This window comes from Cyanistes caeruleus, chromosome 3 (genome assembly GCF_971803275.1).
Source record: "Cyanistes caeruleus chromosome 3, bCyaCae1.hap1.1, whole genome shotgun sequence".
Classification (NCBI taxonomy): domain Eukaryota; kingdom Metazoa; phylum Chordata; class Aves; order Passeriformes; family Paridae; genus Cyanistes; species Cyanistes caeruleus.
The window spans coordinates 112697742-112716099 of record NC_141703.1 but is presented as its reverse complement, the minus strand read 5'-3'; the positions used below and the strand labels follow the sequence as shown (position 1 = coordinate 112716099).

The 18358-nt window shown below is 56.0% G+C and overlaps 1 protein-coding gene across 7 annotated transcripts in view; it reads right to left on the bottom strand.

The window, feature by feature from the left end:
* LOC147654461 (uncharacterized) overlaps window positions 1-17605 on the bottom strand; it is a 62956-nt gene extending 45351 nt beyond the window's left edge. Inside the window, exons 1-9 of one of the 7 annotated variants that reach the window (XR_015285238.1) lie at window positions 17355-17605; window positions 17069-17189; window positions 14909-16911; window positions 14623-14746; window positions 12469-14465; window positions 12183-12306; window positions 10023-12025; window positions 9737-9860; window positions 9004-9576 (exon numbers count right to left, since the gene is read on the bottom strand). Coding sequence is in view for 1 of the 7 variants with exons in the window: in XM_086883601.1 (XP_086739727.1) it covers window positions 9285-9579; window positions 9737-9860; window positions 10023-10092 (489 nt within the window). In the remaining 6 variants the exon portion in view is untranslated. Of the gene's footprint in view, window positions 1-7290; window positions 7415-7576; window positions 9580-9736; window positions 9861-10022; window positions 12026-12182; window positions 12307-12468; window positions 14466-14622; window positions 14747-14908; window positions 16912-17068; window positions 17193-17354 lie in introns of those variants that run through there. The other 6 variants (XR_015285234.1, XR_015285235.1, XR_015285237.1 and 3 more) reach the window with 6 other exon arrangements.
* Between the last annotated feature and the right edge of the window lie 753 nt (window positions 17606-18358).

Genomic DNA, 18358 nt, shown 5'->3' with positions numbered 1-18358 from the left:
CAGTCCCATTTCATATGCAACCATCAAAACCCCCTGATTTAATGCTTCGTTAACATAGTGAAACCCAGGGAAATGCAGATATTCCTAGAGAGCTACTCAGTGAGCACTGAAATGGACTGGGAGAGAGTGGAGAGTTATTGCTATTTTTATTTGAATTCCATTCCCAGCTAGCAGAGAGAATCTAATGAGCTCACACCAGGCATCCTCCCACTGCAGATTAATCTCCATTATGGAGCACAGCCCATAATGGGGCATAATTGTGGCCCATAACATCCAAATTATTTTTCCAATATCAGAACTCTCTGGATGCTTCACAAAAATGGAGAAAAAAGTGATCAATCACAAAAATGCCTCAGGACATTACCAGAAAATAGTGAATCATAGATAAATATACGTTATGCACCTGCCCAAATTTTCACAGCAAAATCCATTCTCTCTAGCAGTTTCCTGCCTTGGAAAATGGTCTCTTCAGAGCAACATTGAAGAAGATAGAAAATAATATTAAATATGTTTTATTTCCCCTTAATATGGCTGTAATGTCTAAGTGCAGCATTCTTTCTCCATCAGTGTGTACTCTATGCCCACAAAAATAGACTTTGTTAAGGGTTTGTCAGACTCTTTTCCTAAAGACATTCCAAGGAGGTAACAGTGGGACAGGAAGTGATAAAGGTGTGACCACATGTTACATCACAAGAAAATTGTGGCTGGAAAAAACAGTAGTAAATACATGCTTGGACTCTTCAACTTTAGTGATGACAAATGTGTAAATATTTTACCATGACCATTGAGTTTGGTGAATAACTGGTGAAAAAATACCTGTATGTAGAACAAAAAATTCACAGGGATCTGGAAAGCCATATTTTCACTGAAATTACACTAATTTGGGAAGAGTCGATGACATCAAACACACTCAAAGACACTTCTTTGAAGCAAGGGGCTGGGTCTACTTTAGAACCTTAAATCTTAATAGAGTAAGTGGTTTCCTTTGGTTCAAAAGTCAGCAATATTTCAAAAGGGGCATTAATGAATAGTAATTAACACTGGGAGCAGGAGGACCATGTACCACAGAATAATTAAGGTAGAAAAAGATCTCCAAGATCATCAAGTCCAACCTTTGACCAAAGACCACCACATCAAACCAGAGCAATGACTGCCACATCCATGGGTTTCTTACACCCTTTCGGGGATGTGGCTCCACCACTTCCCTGAGCAGTCCCTTTGTGCTGGTTTTCTATTGATTGATACCTGGTAAAGAAGGAAGAAACCACCGACACAAACCATTTTTCTGAGAGAAGCGGCTAAGAGCTTCCTCTGTGCCTGGAAAAGACCAATAGCTGGCTATCTCTGAGAACTGGCATGCCATTAAACCACTTAGAAGCTGGGTCTGCCCCTGTGAATTCTACATTTTAAAAACAGTCAAGCCCGGGAGATGTCTCTCTTTCTTCCGGCCTCGAAAAGGCTCTGAGCTTGCTGCTGGGGCCCGGCTCTGCCGCAGCCCCCGCAGCCTGGGAGGCCGCAGGGCCCCGGCCGAAGCAGGGCCAGTTTGCAGCTGATAACATCTCGCTAACAGCGAGCCCTGCCCGCGCCATCGGCCCGAGCCGAGCCGGGCTCCGCTGGGCCCGGGCGTGGCGCCCCTCCCAGCGGCTGCCGGGCAGAGCTGGGGGCCCAGCGCGGCCCGAAACCCATCACGGTGACTGCTTCGGCCGCTGCCCACGACCATCTGCAGGCTGGACAAGATACTAACCATTCCTTTGCACAAAGGAGACCTGCAGATCTTGATCCTCTCTCAAAGAAATGAAAAACACGAAGTGAAGACACCTAAGTCAATAAAGGAAAAGTCCCAAACAGAAAGAAAATGAGGAAATGCCCTAGTATTAGGGCTGAAAGTTCTTTTGATAAAGCCATAGAGATGGACTATGTCACTAAGATATCTCCTTTAATTCATGAGAAAATATGAAGGGATGGAGTGTTCACACTGTAGGTGTGAGCAGAGGCATCCATGATAAATACAGAAGGAGCTGTGATCCCATGAGAAGCTTGAGCACAAAGATAAGAGTGATGAAGACCCTTTGCCCTTCTTTCTTTTAAGAAAGAAAAAAAGAAAACTTTTTCTTAGAAATGAAGATGATCGCAGAGATAGATGAAGAGAACCTTTCCTTTTGAACAGCTCATCCTTAAAATAATACCCTAGAAGTTGACATGACCCATGAACACAGCTGTCAGAAAGCTGTGAAAATAGAAGGAATTTCACCATTGCAAATCTTTCCCCGAGCAGCTACTATTTGTGGGAATTAAAAGCCACAAAAAATACTATTTCTTGTAGAGAAGTCTCCATAACATAGCAAAAGAAAACTCCTCTCCCTACAAGAACTAATAAAAGAATATTGTAAAGTTACTAACTCATTTAAAAGTTTTATCTCCACAGTGCCAGTTAGAAAAAAAAAAAAAAGAAGTCAGGAAAGGGGAGGAAAAGTGTTCTAAAAGTTTTATTCTGATTCTTATAATTCTTGTAGTTCTGTTAATAAAGTTCTCTTCATACCTTTTAAGTTTTGACACTATTTGGTCTTCCTCCTAATCCATATCTCGCAGTAAGAAATGAATAAGTACACTAGTAATTTTAGCCAATGCTAAACCCATCACATTATTTAGTGTATTAGCAAAGAAACTCAAATTAGCAAATCAAAACCACTACACTAAATCAGTGTTTCTGCCCAGTTCAAACTAAAACCGCCACATAATTCCAATGCTTGACCACCCTTTCAGTGAAGAAAATCTCCCTCATGTCCAACCTGGACCTCCCCTGGTGCAGTTTGAGGGTATTTTGTAGTCAAAGATTACATTCACAGATGTCAGAAGAGATTTAACAGAACATGAAAACCTTGTGACACAAAGAATTCCTTTTTCTATACAAAATTCTAAATTCTCATTGTCCAGTATTGCACGATTTTTAACAGTACTTTGCTATCATAACTCTTAGGACAGGTACAGAGTAGGACATACAACGGAGTAAGTTTGTTTTCCTGCTGTTCCATTAACCTTGAACAATGTGGAAAATTGCCCAGAAATGTACATTTCATTAATAGGTGTGGTGGTCACTGAAAGGAAAATGGAAGCAAAGAAGCATTTCCAGTTCTGTAAATTAGCCTAAGAGAAGCAGATGGAACCGTGTGCCCCCTCTGATAAAACTATTATCTCTGTGGTCAGGGCATTTCAGGACAGCTGCTGGAACATCTGATGAGGTGTTTACAAGGAAAATTAGAGACACCTTGCATTGCTGTGCTGGCCCTGAGTACTTACCCAGATCTAGGAGCATTTATTTGGCAGGAATTTGTCTGTAAGTGATAAAAGAGGAAATTCTGATCTCATCCCATTGTGGGAGGTTCAGCAGATACTCAGGATAAAAGCTCAAATAATGATGGTATTTTGGTGGAATATTTTTGATGGAATTCTCTGTGAGCCCCTCTGAAAAAATGGACAAGGGAGTTGATACAGATCCTTGGAAAGCATCAGTCTAAGAAATCAAATTTGTAAGTCATGTTTCCAGCTAAGCAAGTGATAACAAACCCCTTGTTATAGGCGGGGAGAGGGGAAGAGAATAACTTGAAAAAAATCTTTAAAAAATTTGAATTAAGTTTGCTTTGAAGGAGAAAATTCTGTAATTGTGCTTGGTCAAGGAGAAATAATTTTGAATAATTTTGAAAACCCCCAAGGAGAATTCAGCCACCAAAATATTGTCTTCTTTTCCAGCCTAAACCACTGATTTTCTTTTCCTGTCACTGAAGTGAGAAACAACTGGGGTGGGTAGACTCAATCAGTACCTTAACTCTGTATATCAGGCCAGGAAATGAAAGAGTCTGAAGTGAAACTAATTAATTTTTCTTTCTCTGCTTCCCTTTGCATTGCAAGACTAATAATTTTAATGGGTGCCAACTGGACATAAATACCTGGCAAAAATTGGACCCAAAGGCAAATTTTTGACCCAAATTCAAATTCAGTTCCCAAAGAATATTAAATTATCATAAACCAGAACAGAATCCACTTTAAAAGGCTTGTGCAGCTCAGAGCGACTTTTCTTGCCTCTTCTGCCTGATTTACAATATAAATAAAGCAGGGAACAGAAGTCTGGCACATATAGATCTTCTAGATACAAACCAGAACCAACTTGGATTCCTGTGCTGTAAGGTCAGCCCCCAACAGTGCTCATCAAGATTCATTAATTAATGACTAAAGATAGCTGAATATTTTTAAGTAAGAAATGTGTAATAGATTTTAAAAGGCTTAAAAGTAAGAAAAATTCCTAAGCCTGAAAGAGTTAATGGGATTCACCAGCCCATGAGTGCAGAAAATGTATTGTGGAGGAAGAGGTGGGGTGTCCCTGCCCTTGGGTATCTCTGAGTGACTCCACCTCAGGAAGCTTTATCTGGGCTGCTTCGAACCATCCCACTTCCGACTGCTGGTTCCCCTGCAGCCTCCCATCCCTTCCCCGCTGTTTTATGTGGAACTCAGCAGCTCTGGCACTTTCTGTGTTTAACTCTCCCCACAGAGACCAGCAGTGAGTGAAGTAAACACTGTACTCTTGTTTGCAGTGCACAGGCAAGCCAGGGAAAAGCTCCAGACCTGGCATCCTTCAGGGATGCTGCTCTGTGCCAAGCTGGGATCACGAAGACACTCCAGCAAATATGGCTTTGGTAGTGCCTGAAACTTCCCTCATTTTGGGAGAGCCTCTAGGTATTAGAGCTGTGCTAAGCAGCATCTCTCCAGCTTTACCCCTGAAAATACCGTGGTTGCAGTTTGTCAGCTTGTTTCAAGGTGAAAACAAATGGCATGAATTAAGACTCTGGCAGCTGGATGCAAACTGGAGCAGGCCTGAGCCTATAGCTAAGTACCCAGGGGTGCAGGATGCCAGGATGCTGAAGATAGTGTTCAGTTTTGTCCTCCCATATAACATTTTGTGCTACATGGAATTGGACTGTATCTGCCCAAACAGTTTTATCAACTGGTTACAGCCCTCTGCTCCTCAGACAAATCCCAGCTAACCTCCACATAATATTGAAACAAGTTTGGTTTCATACCAGTACTGCCACTTCTCACTTAACTTGTGATACGGCACAAACACAAACTACAGACCTAAACATCAGCACAGAGAGGTCACAGGTGTGGGTTTTTTTTATCTGGGTCACATCCTCAAACAAGTGACCTCTAGGATGAAAATGTAGTTTTAATAAAAATAGTCTTTGTGTGTTACAGAGGGCACTGAAACTTGGGGACATTTTTCATTGTATAGTGCCAGTTCCTCTGATGCTTTTTGCTGCTTCAGTTACATCCACTGAAACCTCGTGAAAATAAAGCAATTTCTAAAGCTAATGAAATTTTCTCAAGCAATAAAGCCATTATTTTCATGCTACACTCACGAATCATTCCCCTACACACTCCATGTTTCAGACTGGCATTTAGCATATGCAAATGTTTGGTGCTGTGCTATTTTTGAATTATGCTTCCACGTCCACTGTTCTAAGAGGCTTTTATTTATATCTGCTGTACAATCTTATACTACACACATGATGAGAAAAAATATCTCCAAAATTTGAGAGTTTTTCAAACAGATCCTTGATCTTGAGAAAATTAATGGGAAGCTTGTATTAAATCCCACTGAGATCTAATTGTACACTAAAGGTCTCTAATAATTCATTTGCCCAGTCAAGCTTGCAGGGAAACTGTAAATAAAAAAAATCTGGTGGCCTGGAGATTCAACTCTAGATCCAAGATGAGGGGAAAAAAGACCTGTACCTATTCCAAGTAACATCTTCCAAGCCCCTGGCACATCAAATGTAAAAAGCCATCTTGCTTTTCCACTGTGTTCTACTCTAAGAGTGTCATGGAAAACTTTCCATGCACTGATAAATGTGAAAAACATCACTTCTTCTTTAAATAATGCAGCCCTGATGCTGTGTGCAGAAAACTCAATATATCATGCCAAACATGACAAAAAACACAGGGATTTAGGTCTATCCCTTTTAATTTAGGCACAAAGCCTGGCATTGTTTTAAGGAACTGAGCTTACCTTATTTCTGACTTAATTAAGCCAGGTTTGAAATGTTATTGGAGCACTTCTATGTAAAAAACCAAAAAGCGTCCATACAGAGTTGTACCATACCAAACAAGGTTTCCAAAAAGAAAGAAAATTTATCTGAAAAGCAAACAACAGAAAGGGAGAGGAAAGACTTCTTTTGTTTGGAGGAGAGTGCATTTGTGCCTCCCTTTAAACAGCTTAACTTTGATCGAACCATAAACCACAGTGCATTTCCATTTCCAGTTCCTCTAGTCTTCAATTCTATTTAGCAGCCAGGGCACCTCACCACCTAGAGGAGGAGAACTCAGCACATTCTCAGTGTCTGAACTTGAGAACGCAGAACTTCACCTCTCAGACTTTCTGGAAAAAAAATCTACTGAATTTTAAGCTGCACATTTGTAACAAGACCATAAGAGCAAACACACAAGCAAGAGGAGGAGAAAGGGAAAGGGATTCTCTGCTGCATAAAGAAAACACAGGGATTTGAGGCAGCAAGAAAAGAGAAATTAGTGAGACAGAAAAAACACAAATCAATGATACTACTTAGACTTCTTCATGTGAAAGAAAACATTGATATCTTGATGAAAATTTGAAGAAAACAAAATATGAGTACTTTTCTGCATGTACAAAGTGTGAACTGCCTGGAACTTCTTCAGTGAGCATTTGGAAATGGCATTTTTTTGCACAAAATGTATATTCAGATCCAGGGAAAAACTGTACATAGCCTGGCAGCAAAGGAACGTTCTTCCGTCCTAATGAACCTATCCATCGAAATCAGATCATGGTGATTGGAAAGCCTGGTGTGATCCCTGAATGATTATGGCAGGAACAAAGATCCCATCAGACAGTATTTTCAATAGTTTTGCCAAGAGTGCAGGACACTTAGACCAACTGCAGAGCCCCCACCAAAACAAAAAAGCAAAATCAAAACATCCCTCTTCCCTGCAAAAAATAAAACTTCAGTAGTTCTTAAAGGAAACCAGTTGGCAAAACGTAGACTTTTAGTGAGCTAAAAATTAAAATTAAGTCTCTATTAGTCACTTTAAGTGTGGTCGAAAGCCTTCTGTCACAGGACGACGACACACTCAGGCCGGAGAATCACCAGCTGCCCAAGGGAACTGCCACCCAAGAGCCCCCGAGCTAGATCCTCAAGCAACCACCCACAGACCCCCCGAGCTACCCAAAAGTGTCCAACTTCAGCACCACGTTGCTGCTCTTACCTCGCCGCTCCGCTCTTGAGCTCAAAGCCGCTGCTCCTCTTCCTTGCCCTTGCCCCGCCGTTCCACTCTTGAGCTCGAAGCCGCTGCTCCTCTTGCTCGCTCTTGCCCCGCTGTCCCATGTCTTCTGTCACAGGACGATGACACACTCAGGCCTGTGAAGCTCCAGCTCCCCAAGGGAGCCGCCAGCCAACAGCCCCACAAGCGAGATCCTCAAGCCACCACTCACAGACCCACCCCCCTCCCCCGACCCCACTGCCCAGAAGCCTCCAACTTCAGCTTGACTCACCATCGCGACGTCCGGCGCAGTCCCACGCCGTGCTGGGGGCCAGGCCCTCTGGGCAAATGAAGCTGGGCATGCAAAGCAGCGGCCAAGAGGCTGCAGCCCTGCTTACAGGGGCCTCAAGCCTCTGCCTGGACTGCAAAGTGCCCAGGACTGCAGAGCACTGGCCCCGACTTACGGGGCGGCCCTGGTCCCTAAGGCCTGCGGAGGGAGGCTCCTTCTCTCCCTTTGCGGGGCGCTCCCCACTAACGGGGCAGGCGCCCAACGCAGGCTGCCAGCCGAAGGGAGCACCAAGGCTCCCAGACTCACAGCCTGCTTACACACCCAGGGAGCCACAGAGCTCGGCCTTCCCCCACGGCAACAGGAACGGGACTCTAGAGTCGGGCAGTCCAGCCTAAAGGCCTAAAGCCCAGGGGCCCCAGGGGCCGGGAGCCCAGCCCCGAGGACAGGGAGGGCACACGCCTGGCTCCGTGACTCCTGGCCCCGCGCCTCTGAAAGGCCGGGGCCAGGGATACCCGCCTGGTTACAGGGGGTCCCTCCGACCGCCCGCCGAGGCCAGGGGACGCACACAACCCCACTTACGGGGCCGTCCCCCGCAGCCCGGCACCCCCAAGAAGCGGCACGGAGCACAGGCTCCGGGCCTGCGCCCCACTTGGGGGCCGGCCGGAGCAGCACGGCAACACAGCCGTCTGCAGCAGCCCCGGGAGCCTCTTCAACACGGCCGCCACGCAGGTGGCAGTGGCCCAAAGCAGCGCCCTGCGGCACGGCGCTTCTTCCAGCTGCACCCTGGCAAGGGCCCGGGAGCGCTCGTTCCTGTCACCTGGCTAAAGCAGCCTCCCCGGCCCTGCTTACAGGGAGCTGGGGCTGCTCCTGGGGACAAAGGGCGCCGCAGGCTCCTGACACCTGCCCCGAGTACGGGGCCGGCACGCTGGCAGCTCGGCGGCACCGCCGGCAGCACAGGCACACACCCAGGCCCTGGCTACAGGCGGGTCCCGGCGCCCACGCTACCGTAGCTAAGCGGCTTCGTGCCGTCCTCAGGAAGCAGGGGCAAGGCCGGACACCTTCTCCAGCCGTGCATTTTGGGGCCCTGCCTGTGGCTGCACGGAACTCCTCTTTCCCTCCTGGGAGGTCTAAGCCCCGCTGCTCTATTTCTAAAGCGGGGGCTAAAGCACAAACGCACTTGCTCACACACACACCAGCTAAGGGGAAGACAGGGGAGGGGAGGGGAGGGCAAGACAGTCCCAGAAGAGGGAGCAAGTTCCGCGCAGCCAACCCGCTCAAGGGAGCCATTCCTACCGCTAAGTGGCAGAGGAAAGCGTCAGACCTGCCCCGGCACTGATGCCTCAAGTTTTGGCTTTCCTATTTCCCAGATTCTCTACTGCATTAGCATAGAACTGTGGCCTTCATATGCCAAGGTGCATCATTTGAAGGCCTTTTTCAGAAACATCTACTTTATTCCTTTAACGCTGCCTAGCCTCTGTTCTAGGGAGCCTCTCTAGGCATCAGCACTGCACGGCACGGAGGGCCCAGGGGCCTTGAGGCGCCAAAGTGCTTCAGGGCTGGCACAGGGCCAAAGGCTGTGACGCGCCCCGGCTACAGGGGGTCCCGTTGGCCAGGGGCCAGCAGCAGGCAGAAAGCTGCCGGGGCTGGGGGAAAGCCCTGCCCTGCTTACAGGGCGGCTGGGCTGGGGGCTGGGAGAGCTCCATTTCCCCCCTCAGGTGCGGAGACAGGGGCTCTCACCCTCCTTACAGGGTTGCCCCTCTCTCCGGGCAGCCAAAGGAGCACAATGGCCAAAGGCCAAGCGCACCAAAGACCCAGCCCTGCACACAGGCAGGTGGCTCAGCGCAAAGCCAGCCGCGGCACCCTGAAGGTGCCTTGGCCATGCCAGGAAGGCCCTTTGCCCACAGGGCCTCTCGTGCCCCCTCTTCAGCTCCAAGCTCGCTCTTGCCTCGCCGTTCCACTCTTGAGCTCGAAGCCGCTGCCGCACTTGCCTCGTCGTCCCACGGCTTCTGCCAATGGACGACGACACACTCAGGCCGGAGAATCACCAGCTGCCCAAGGGAACTGCCACCCAAGAGCCCCCGAGCTAGATCCTCAAGCAACCACCCACAGACCCCCCGAGCTACCCAAAAGTGTCCAACTTCAGCACCACGTTGCTGCTCTTACCTCGCCGCTCCGCTCTTGAGCTCAAAGCCGCTGCTCCTCTTCCTTGCCCTTGCCCCGCCGTTCCACTCTTGAGCTCGAAGCCGCTGCTCCTCTTGCTCGCTCTTGCCCCGCTGTCCCATGTCTTCTGTCACAGGACGATGACACACTCAGGCCTGAGAAGCTCCAGCTCCCCAAGGGAGCCGCCAGCCAACAGCCCCACAAGCGAGATCCTCAAGCCACCACTCACAGACCCACCCCCCTCCCCCGACCCCACTGCCCAGAAGCCTCCAACTTCAGCTTGACTCACCATCGCGACGTCCGGCGCAGTCCCACGCCGTGCTGGGGGCCAGGCCCTCTGGGCAAATGAAGCTGGGCATGCAAAGCAGCGGCCAAGAGGCTGCAGCCCTGCCTACAGGGGCCTCAAGCCTCTGCCTGGACTGCAAAGTGCCCAGGACTGCAGAGCACTGGCCCCGACTTACGGGGCGGCCCTGGTCCCTAAGGCCTGCGGAGGGAGGCTCCTTCTCTCCCTTTGCGGGGCGCTCCCCACTAACGGGGCAGGCGCCCAACGCAGGCTGCCAGCCGAAGGGAGCACCAAGGCTCCCAGACTCACAGCCTGCTTACACACCCAGGGAGCCACAGAGCTCGGCCTTCCCCCACGGCAACAGGAACGGGACTCTAGAGTCGGGCAGTCCAGCCTAAAGGCCTAAAGCCCAGGGGCCCCAGGGGCCGGGAGCCCAGCCCCGAGGACAGGGAGGGCACACGCCTGGCTCCGTGACTCCTGGCCCCGCGCCTCTGAAAGGCCGGGGCCAGGGATACCCGCCTGGTTACAGGGGGTCCCTCCGACCGCCCGCCGAGGCCAGGGGACGCACACAACCCCACTTACGGGGCCGTCCCCCGCAGCCCGGCACCCCCAAGAAGCGGCACGGAGCACAGGCTCCGGGCCTGCGCCCCACTTGGGGGCCGGCCGGAGCAGCACGGCAACACAGCCGTCTGCAGCAGCCCCGGGAGCCTCTTCAACACGGCCGCCACGCAGGTGGCAGTGGCCCAAAGCAGCGCCCTGCGGCACGGCGCTTCTTCCAGCTGCACCCTGGCAAGGGCCCGGGAGCGCTCGTTCCTGTCACCTGGCTAAAGCAGCCTCCCCGGCCCTGCTTACAGGGAGCTGGGGCTGCTCCTGGGGACAAAGGGCGCCGCAGGCTCCTGACACCTGCCCCGAGTACGGGGCCGGCACGCTGGCAGCTCGGCGGCACCGCCGGCAGCACAGGCACACACCCAGGCCCTGGCTACAGGCGGGTCCCGGCGCCCACGCTACCGTAGCTAAGCGGCTTCGTGCCGTCCTCAGGAAGCAGGGGCAAGGCCGGACACCTTCTCCAGCCGTGCATTTTGGGGCCCTGCCTGTGGCTGCACGGAACTCCTCTTTCCCTCCTGGGAGGTCTAAGCCCCGCTGCTCTATTTCTAAAGCGGGGGCTAAAGCACAAACGCACTTGCTCACACACACACCAGCTAAGGGGAAGACAGGGGAGGGGAGGGGAGGGCAAGACAGTCCCAGAAGAGGGAGCAAGTTCCGCGCAGCCAACCCGCTCAAGGGAGCCATTCCTACCGCTAAGTGGCAGAGGAAAGCGTCAGACCTGCCCCGGCACTGATGCCTCAAGTTTTGGCTTTCCTATTTCCCAGATTCTCTACTGCATTAGCATAGAACTGTGGCCTTCATATGCCAAGGTGCATCATTTGAAGGCCTTTTTCAGAAACATCTACTTTATTCCTTTAACGCTGCCTAGCCTCTGTTCTAGGGAGCCTCTCTAGGCATCAGCACTGCACGGCACGGAGGGCCCAGGGGCCTTGAGGCGCCAAAGTGCTTCAGGGCTGGCACAGGGCCAAAGGCTGTGACGCGCCCCGGCTACAGGGGGTCCCGTTGGCCAGGGGCCAGCAGCAGGCAGAAAGCTGCCGGGGCTGGGGGAAAGCCCTGCCCTGCTTACAGGGCGGCTGGGCTGGGGGCTGGGAGAGCTCCATTTCCCCCCTCAGGTGCGGAGACAGGGGCTCTCACCCTCCTTACAGGGTTGCCCCTCTCTCCGGGCAGCCAAAGGAGCACAATGGCCAAAGGCCAAGCGCACCAAAGACCCAGCCCTGCACACAGGCAGGTGGCTCAGCGCAAAGCCAGCCGCGGCACCCTGAAGGTGCCTTGGCCATGCCAGGAAGGCCCTTTGCCCACAGGGCCTCTCGTGCCCCCTCTTCAGCTCCAAGCTCGCTCTTGCCTCGCCGTTCCACTCTTGAGCTCGAAGCCGCTGCCGCACTTGCCTCGTCGTCCCACGGCTTCTGCCAATGGACGACGACACACTCAGGCCGGAGAATCACCAGCTGCCCAAGGGAACTGCCACCCAAGAGCCCCCGAGCTAGATCCTCAAGCAACCACCCACAGACCCCCCGAGCTACCCAAAAGTGTCCAACTTCAGCACCACGTTGCTGCTCTTACCTCGCCGCTCCGCTCTTGAGCTCAAAGCCGCTGCTCCTCTTCCTTGCCCTTGCCCCGCCGTTCCACTCTTGAGCTCGAAGCCGCTGCTCCTCTTGCTCGCTCTTGCCCCGCTGTCCCATGTCTTCTGTCACAGGACGATGACACACTCAGGCCTGAGAAGCTCCAGCTCCCCAAGGGAGCCGCCAGCCAACAGCCCCACAAGCGAGATCCTCAAGCCACCACTCACAGACCCACCCCCCTCCCCCGACCCCACTGCCCAGAAGCCTCCAACTTCAGCTTGACTCACCATCGCGACGTCCGGCGCAGTCCCACGCCGTGCTGGGGGCCAGGCCCTCTGGGCAAATGAAGCTGGGCATGCAAAGCAGCGGCCAAGAGGCTGCAGCCCTGCTTACAGGGGCCTCAAGCCTCTGCCTGGACTGCAAAGTGCCCAGGACTGCAGAGCACTGGCCCCGACTTACGGGGCGGCCCTGGTCCCTAAGGCCTGCGGAGGGAGGCTCCTTCTCTCCCTTTGCGGGGCGCTCCCCACTAACGGGGCAGGCGCCCAACGCAGGCTGCCAGCCGAAGGGAGCACCAAGGCTCCCAGACTCACAGCCTGCTTACACACCCAGGGAGCCACAGAGCTCGGCCTTCCCCCACGGCAACAGGAACGGGACTCTAGAGTCGGGCAGTCCAGCCTAAAGGCCTAAAGCCCAGGGGCCCCAGGGGGCCCAGCCCCGAGGACAGGGAGGGCACACGCCTGGCTCCGTGACTCCTGGCCCCGCGCCTCTGAAAGGCCGGGGCCAGGGATACCCGCCTGGTTACAGGGGGTCCCTCCGACCGCCCGCCGAGGCCAGGGGACGCACACAACCCCACTTACGGGGCCGTCCCCCGCAGCCCGGCACCCCCAAGAAGCGGCACGGAGCACAGGCTCCGGGCCTGCGCCCCACTTGGGGGCCGGCCGGAGCAGCACGGCAACACAGCCGTCTGCAGCAGCCCCGGGAGCCTCTTCAACACGGCCGCCACGCAGGTGGCAGTGGCCCAAAGCAGCGCCCTGCGGCACGGCGCTTCTTCCAGCTGCACCCTGGCAAGGGCCCGGGAGCGCTCGTTCCTGTCACCTGGCTAAAGCAGCCTCCCCGGCCCTGCTTACAGGGAGCTGGGGCTGCTCCTGGGGACAAAGGGCGCCGCAGGCTCCTGACACCTGCCCCGAGTACGGGGCCGGCACGCTGGCAGCTCGGCGGCACCGCCGGCAGCACAGGCACACACCCAGGCCCTGGCTACAGGCGGGTCCCGGCGCCCACGCTACCGTAGCTAAGCGGCTTCGTGCCGTCCTCAGGAAGCAGGGGCAAGGCCGGACACCTTCTCCAGCCGTGCATTTTGGGGCCCTGCCTGTGGCTGCACGGAACTCCTCTTTCCCTCCTGGGAGGTCTAAGCCCCGCTGCTCTATTTCTAAAGCGGGGGCTAAAGCACAAACGCACTTGCTCACACACACACCAGCTAAGGGGAAGACAGGGGAGGGGAGGGGAGGGCAAGACAGTCCCAGAAGAGGGAGCAAGTTCCGCGCAGCCAACCCGCTCAAGGGAGCCATTCCTACCGCTAAGTGGCAGAGGAAAGCGTCAGACCTGCCCCGGCACTGATGCCTCAAGTTTTGGCTTTCCTATTTCCCAGATTCTCTACTGCATTAGCGTTGAACTGTGGCCTTCATATGCCAAGGTGCATCATTTGAAGGCCTTTTTCAGAAACATCTACTTTATTCCTTTAACGCTGCCTAGCCTCTGTTCTAGGGAGCCTCTCTAGGCATCAGCACTGCACGGCACGGAGGGCCCAGGGGCCTTGAGGCGCCAAAGTGCTTCAGGGCTGGCACAGGGCCAAAGGCTGTGACGCGCCCCGGCTACAGGGGGTCCCGTTGGCCAGGGGCCAGCAGCAGGCAGAAAGCTGCCGGGGCTGGGGGAAAGCCCTGCCCTGCTTACAGGGCGGCTGGGCTGGGGGCTGGGAGAGCTCCATTTCCCCCCTCAGGTGCGGAGACAGGGGCTCTCACCCTCCTTACAGGGTTGCCCCTCTCTCCGGGCAGCCAAAGGAGCACAATGGCCAAAGGCCAAGCGCACCAAAGACCCAGCCCTGCACACAGGCAGGTGGCTCAGCGCAAAGCCAGCCGCGGCACCCTGAAGGTGCCTTGGCCATGCCAGGAAGGCCCTTTGCCCACAGGGCCTCTCGTGCGCCCTCTTCAGCTCCAAGCTCGCTCTTGCCTCGCCGTTCCACTCTTGAGCTCGAAGCCGCTGCCGCACTTGCCTCGTCGTCCCACGGCTTCTGCCAATGGACGACGACACACTCAGGCCGGAGAATCACCAGCTGCCCAAGGGAACTGCCACCCAAGAGCCCCCGAGCTAGATCCTCAAGCAACCACCCACAGACCCCCCGAGCTACCCAAAAGTGTCCAACTTCAGCACCACGTTGCTGCTCTTACCTCGCCGCTCCGCTCTTGAGCTCAAAGCCGCTGCTCCTCTTCCTTGCCCTTGCCCCGCCGTTCCACTCTTGAGCTCGAAGCCGCTGCTCCTCTTGCTCGCTCTTGCCCCGCTGTCCCATGTCTTCTGTCACAGGACGATGACACACTCAGGCCTGAGAAGCTCCAGCTCCCCAAGGGAGCCGCCAGCCAACAGCCCCACAAGCGAGATCCTCAAGCCACCACTCACAGACCCACCCCCCTCCCCCGACCCCACTGCCCAGAAGCCTCCAACTTCAGCTTGACTCACCATCGCGACGTCCGGCGCAGTCCCACGCCGTGCTGGGGGCCAGGCCCTCTGGGCAAATGAAGCTGGGCATGCAAAGCAGCGGCCAAGAGGCTGCAGCCCTGCCTACAGGGGCCTCAAGCCTCTGCCTGGACTGCAAAGTGCCCAGGACTGCAGAGCACTGGCCCCGACTTACGGGGCGGCCCTGGTCCCTAAGGCCTGCGGAGGGAGGCTCCTTCTCTCCCTTTGCGGGGCGCTCCCCACTAACGGGGCAGGCGCCCAACGCAGGCTGCCAGCCGAAGGGAGCACCAAGGCTCCCAGACTCACAGCCTGCTTACACACCCAGGGAGCCACAGAGCTCGGCCTTCCCCCACGGCAACAGGAACGGGACTCTAGAGTCGGGCAGTCCAGCCTAAAGGCCTAAAGCCCAGGGGCCCCAGGGGCCGGGAGCCCAGCCCCGAGGACAGGGAGGGCACACGCCTGGCTCCGTGACTCCTGGCCCCGCGCCTCTGAAAGGCCGGGGCCAGGGATACCCGCCTGGTTACAGGGGGTCCCTCCGACCGCCCGCCGAGGCCAGGGGACGCACACAACCCCACTTACGGGGCCGTCCCCCGCAGCCCGGCACCCCCAAGAAGCGGCACGGAGCACAGGCTCCGGGCCTGCGCCCCACTTGGGGGCCGGCCGGAGCAGCACGGCAACACAGCCGTCTGCAGCAGCCCCGGGAGCCTCTTCAACACGGCCGCCACGCAGGTGGCAGTGGCCCAAAGCAGCGCCCTGCGGCACGGCGCTTCTTCCAGCTGCACCCTGGCAAGGGCCCGGGAGCGCTCGTTCCTGTCACCTGGCTAAAGCAGCCTCCCCGGCCCTGCTTACAGGGAGCTGGGGCTGCTCCTGGGGACAAAGGGCGCCGCAGGCTCCTGACACCTGCCCCGAGTACGGGGCCGGCACGCTGGCAGCTCGGCGGCACCGCCGGCAGCACAGGCACACACCCAGGCCCTGGCTACAGGCGGGTCCCGGCGCCCACGCTACCGTAGCTAAGCGGCTTCGTGCCGTCCTCAGGAAGCAGGGGCAAGGCCGGACACCTTCTCCAGCCGTGCATTTTGGGGCCCTGCCTGTGGCTGCACGGAACTCCTCTTTCCCTCCTGGGAGGTCTAAGCCCCGCTGCTCTATTTCTAAAGCGGGGGCTAAAGCACAAACGCACTTGCTCACACACACACCAGCTAAGGGGAAGACAGGGGAGGGGAGGGGAGGGCAAGACAGTCCCAGAAGAGGGAGCAAGTTCCGCGCAGCCAACCCGCTCAAGGGAGCCATTCCTACCGCTAAGTGGCAGAGGAAAGCGTCAGACCTGCCCCGGCACTGATGCCTCAAGTTTTGGCTTTCCTATTTCCCAGATTCTCTACTGCATTAGCATAGAACTGTGGCCTTCATATGCCAAGGTGCATCATTTGAAGGCCTTTTTCAGAAACATCTACTTTATTCCTTTAACGCTGCCTAGCCTCTGTTCTAGGGAGCCTCTCTAGGCATCAGCACTGCACGGCACGGAGGGCCCAGGGGCCTTGAGGCGCCAAAGTGCTTCAGGGCTGGCACAGGGCCAAAGGCTGTGACGCGCCCCGGCTACAGGGGGTCCCGTTGGCCAGGGGCCAGCAGCAGGCAGAAAGCTGCCGGGGCTGGGGGAAAGCCCTGCCCTGCTTACAGGGCGGCTGGGCTGGGGGCTGGGAGAGCTCCATTTCCCCCCTCAGGTGCGGAGACAGGGGCTCTCACCCTCCTTACAGGGTTGCCCCTCTCTCCGGGCAGCCAAAGGAGCACAATGGCCAAAGGCCAAGCGCACCAAAGACCCAGCCCTGCACACAGGCAGGTGGCTCAGCGCAAAGCCAGCCGCGGCACCCTGAAGGTGCCTTGGCCATGCCAGGAAGGCCCTTTGCCCACAGGGCCTCTCGTGCCCCCTCTTCAGCTCCAAGCTCGCTCTTGCCTCGCCGTTCCACTCTTGAGCTCGAAGCCGCTGCCGCACTTGCCTCGTCGTCCCACGGCTTCTGCCAATGGACGACGACACACTCAGGCCGGAGAATCACCAGCTGCCCAAGGGAACTGCCACCCAAGAGCCCCCGAGCTAGATCCTCAAGCAACCACCCACAGACCCCCCGAGCTACCCAAAAGTGTCCAACTTCAGCACCACGTTGCTGCTCTTACCTCGCCGCTCCGCTCTTGAGCTCAAAGCCGCTGCTCCTCTTCCTTGCCCTTGCCCCGCCGTTCCACTCTTGAGCTCGAAGCCGCTGCTCCTCTTGCTCGCTCTTGCCCCGCTGTCCCATGTCTTCTGTCACAGGACGATGACACACTCAGGCCTGAGAAGCTCCAGCTCCCCAAGGGAGCCGCCAGCCAACAGCCCCACAAGCGAGATCCTCAAGCCACCACTCACAGACCCACCCCCCTCCCCCGACCCCACTGCCCAGAAGCCTCCAACTTCAGCTTGACTCACCATCGCGACGTCCGGCGCAGTCCCACGCCGTGCTGGGGGCCAGGCCCTCTGGGCAAATGAAGCTGGGCATGCAAAGCAGCGGCCAAGAGGCTGCAGCCCTGCCTACAGGGGCCTCAAGCCTCTGCCTGGACTGCAAAGTGCCCAGGACTGCAGAGCACTGGCCCCGACTTACGGGGCGGCCCTGGTCCCTAAGGCCTGCGGAGGGAGGCTCCTTCTCTCCCTTTGCGGGGCGCTCCCCACTAACGGGGCAGGCGCCCAACGCAGGCTGCCAGCCGAAGGGAGCACCAAGGCTCCCAGACTCACAGCCTGCTTACACACCCAGGGAGCCACAGAGCTCGGCCTTCCCCCACGGCAACAGGAACGGGACTCTAGAGTCGGGCAGTCCAGCCTAAAGGCCTAAAGCCCAGGGGCCCCAGGGGGCCCAGCCCCGAGGACAGGGAGGGCACACGCCTGGCTCCGTGACTCCTGGCCCCGCGCCTCTGAAAGGCCGGGGCCAGGGATACCCGCCTGGTTACAGGGGGTCCCTCCGACCGCCCGCCGAGGCCAGGGGACGCACACAACCCCACTTACGGGGCCGTCCCCCGCAGCCCGGCACCCCCAAGAAGCGGCACGGAGCACAGGCTCCGGGCCTGCGCCCCACTTGGGGGCCAGCCGGAGCAGCACGGCAACACAGCCGTCTGCAGCAGCCCCGGGAGCCTCTTCAACACGGCCGCCACGCAGGTGGCAGTGGCCCAAAGCAGCGCCCTGCGGCACGGCGCTTCTTCCAGCTGCACCCTGGCAAGGGCCCGGGAGCGCTCGTTCCTGTCACCTGGCTAAAGCAGCCTCCCCGGCCCTGCTTACAGGGAGCTGGGGCTGCTCCTGGGGACAAAGGGCGCCGCAGGCTCCTGACACCTGCCCCGAGTACGGGGCCGGCACGCTGGCAGCTCGGCGGCACCGCCGGCAGCACAGGCACACACCCAGGCCCTGGCTACAGGCGGGTCCCGGCGCCCACGCTACCGTAGCTA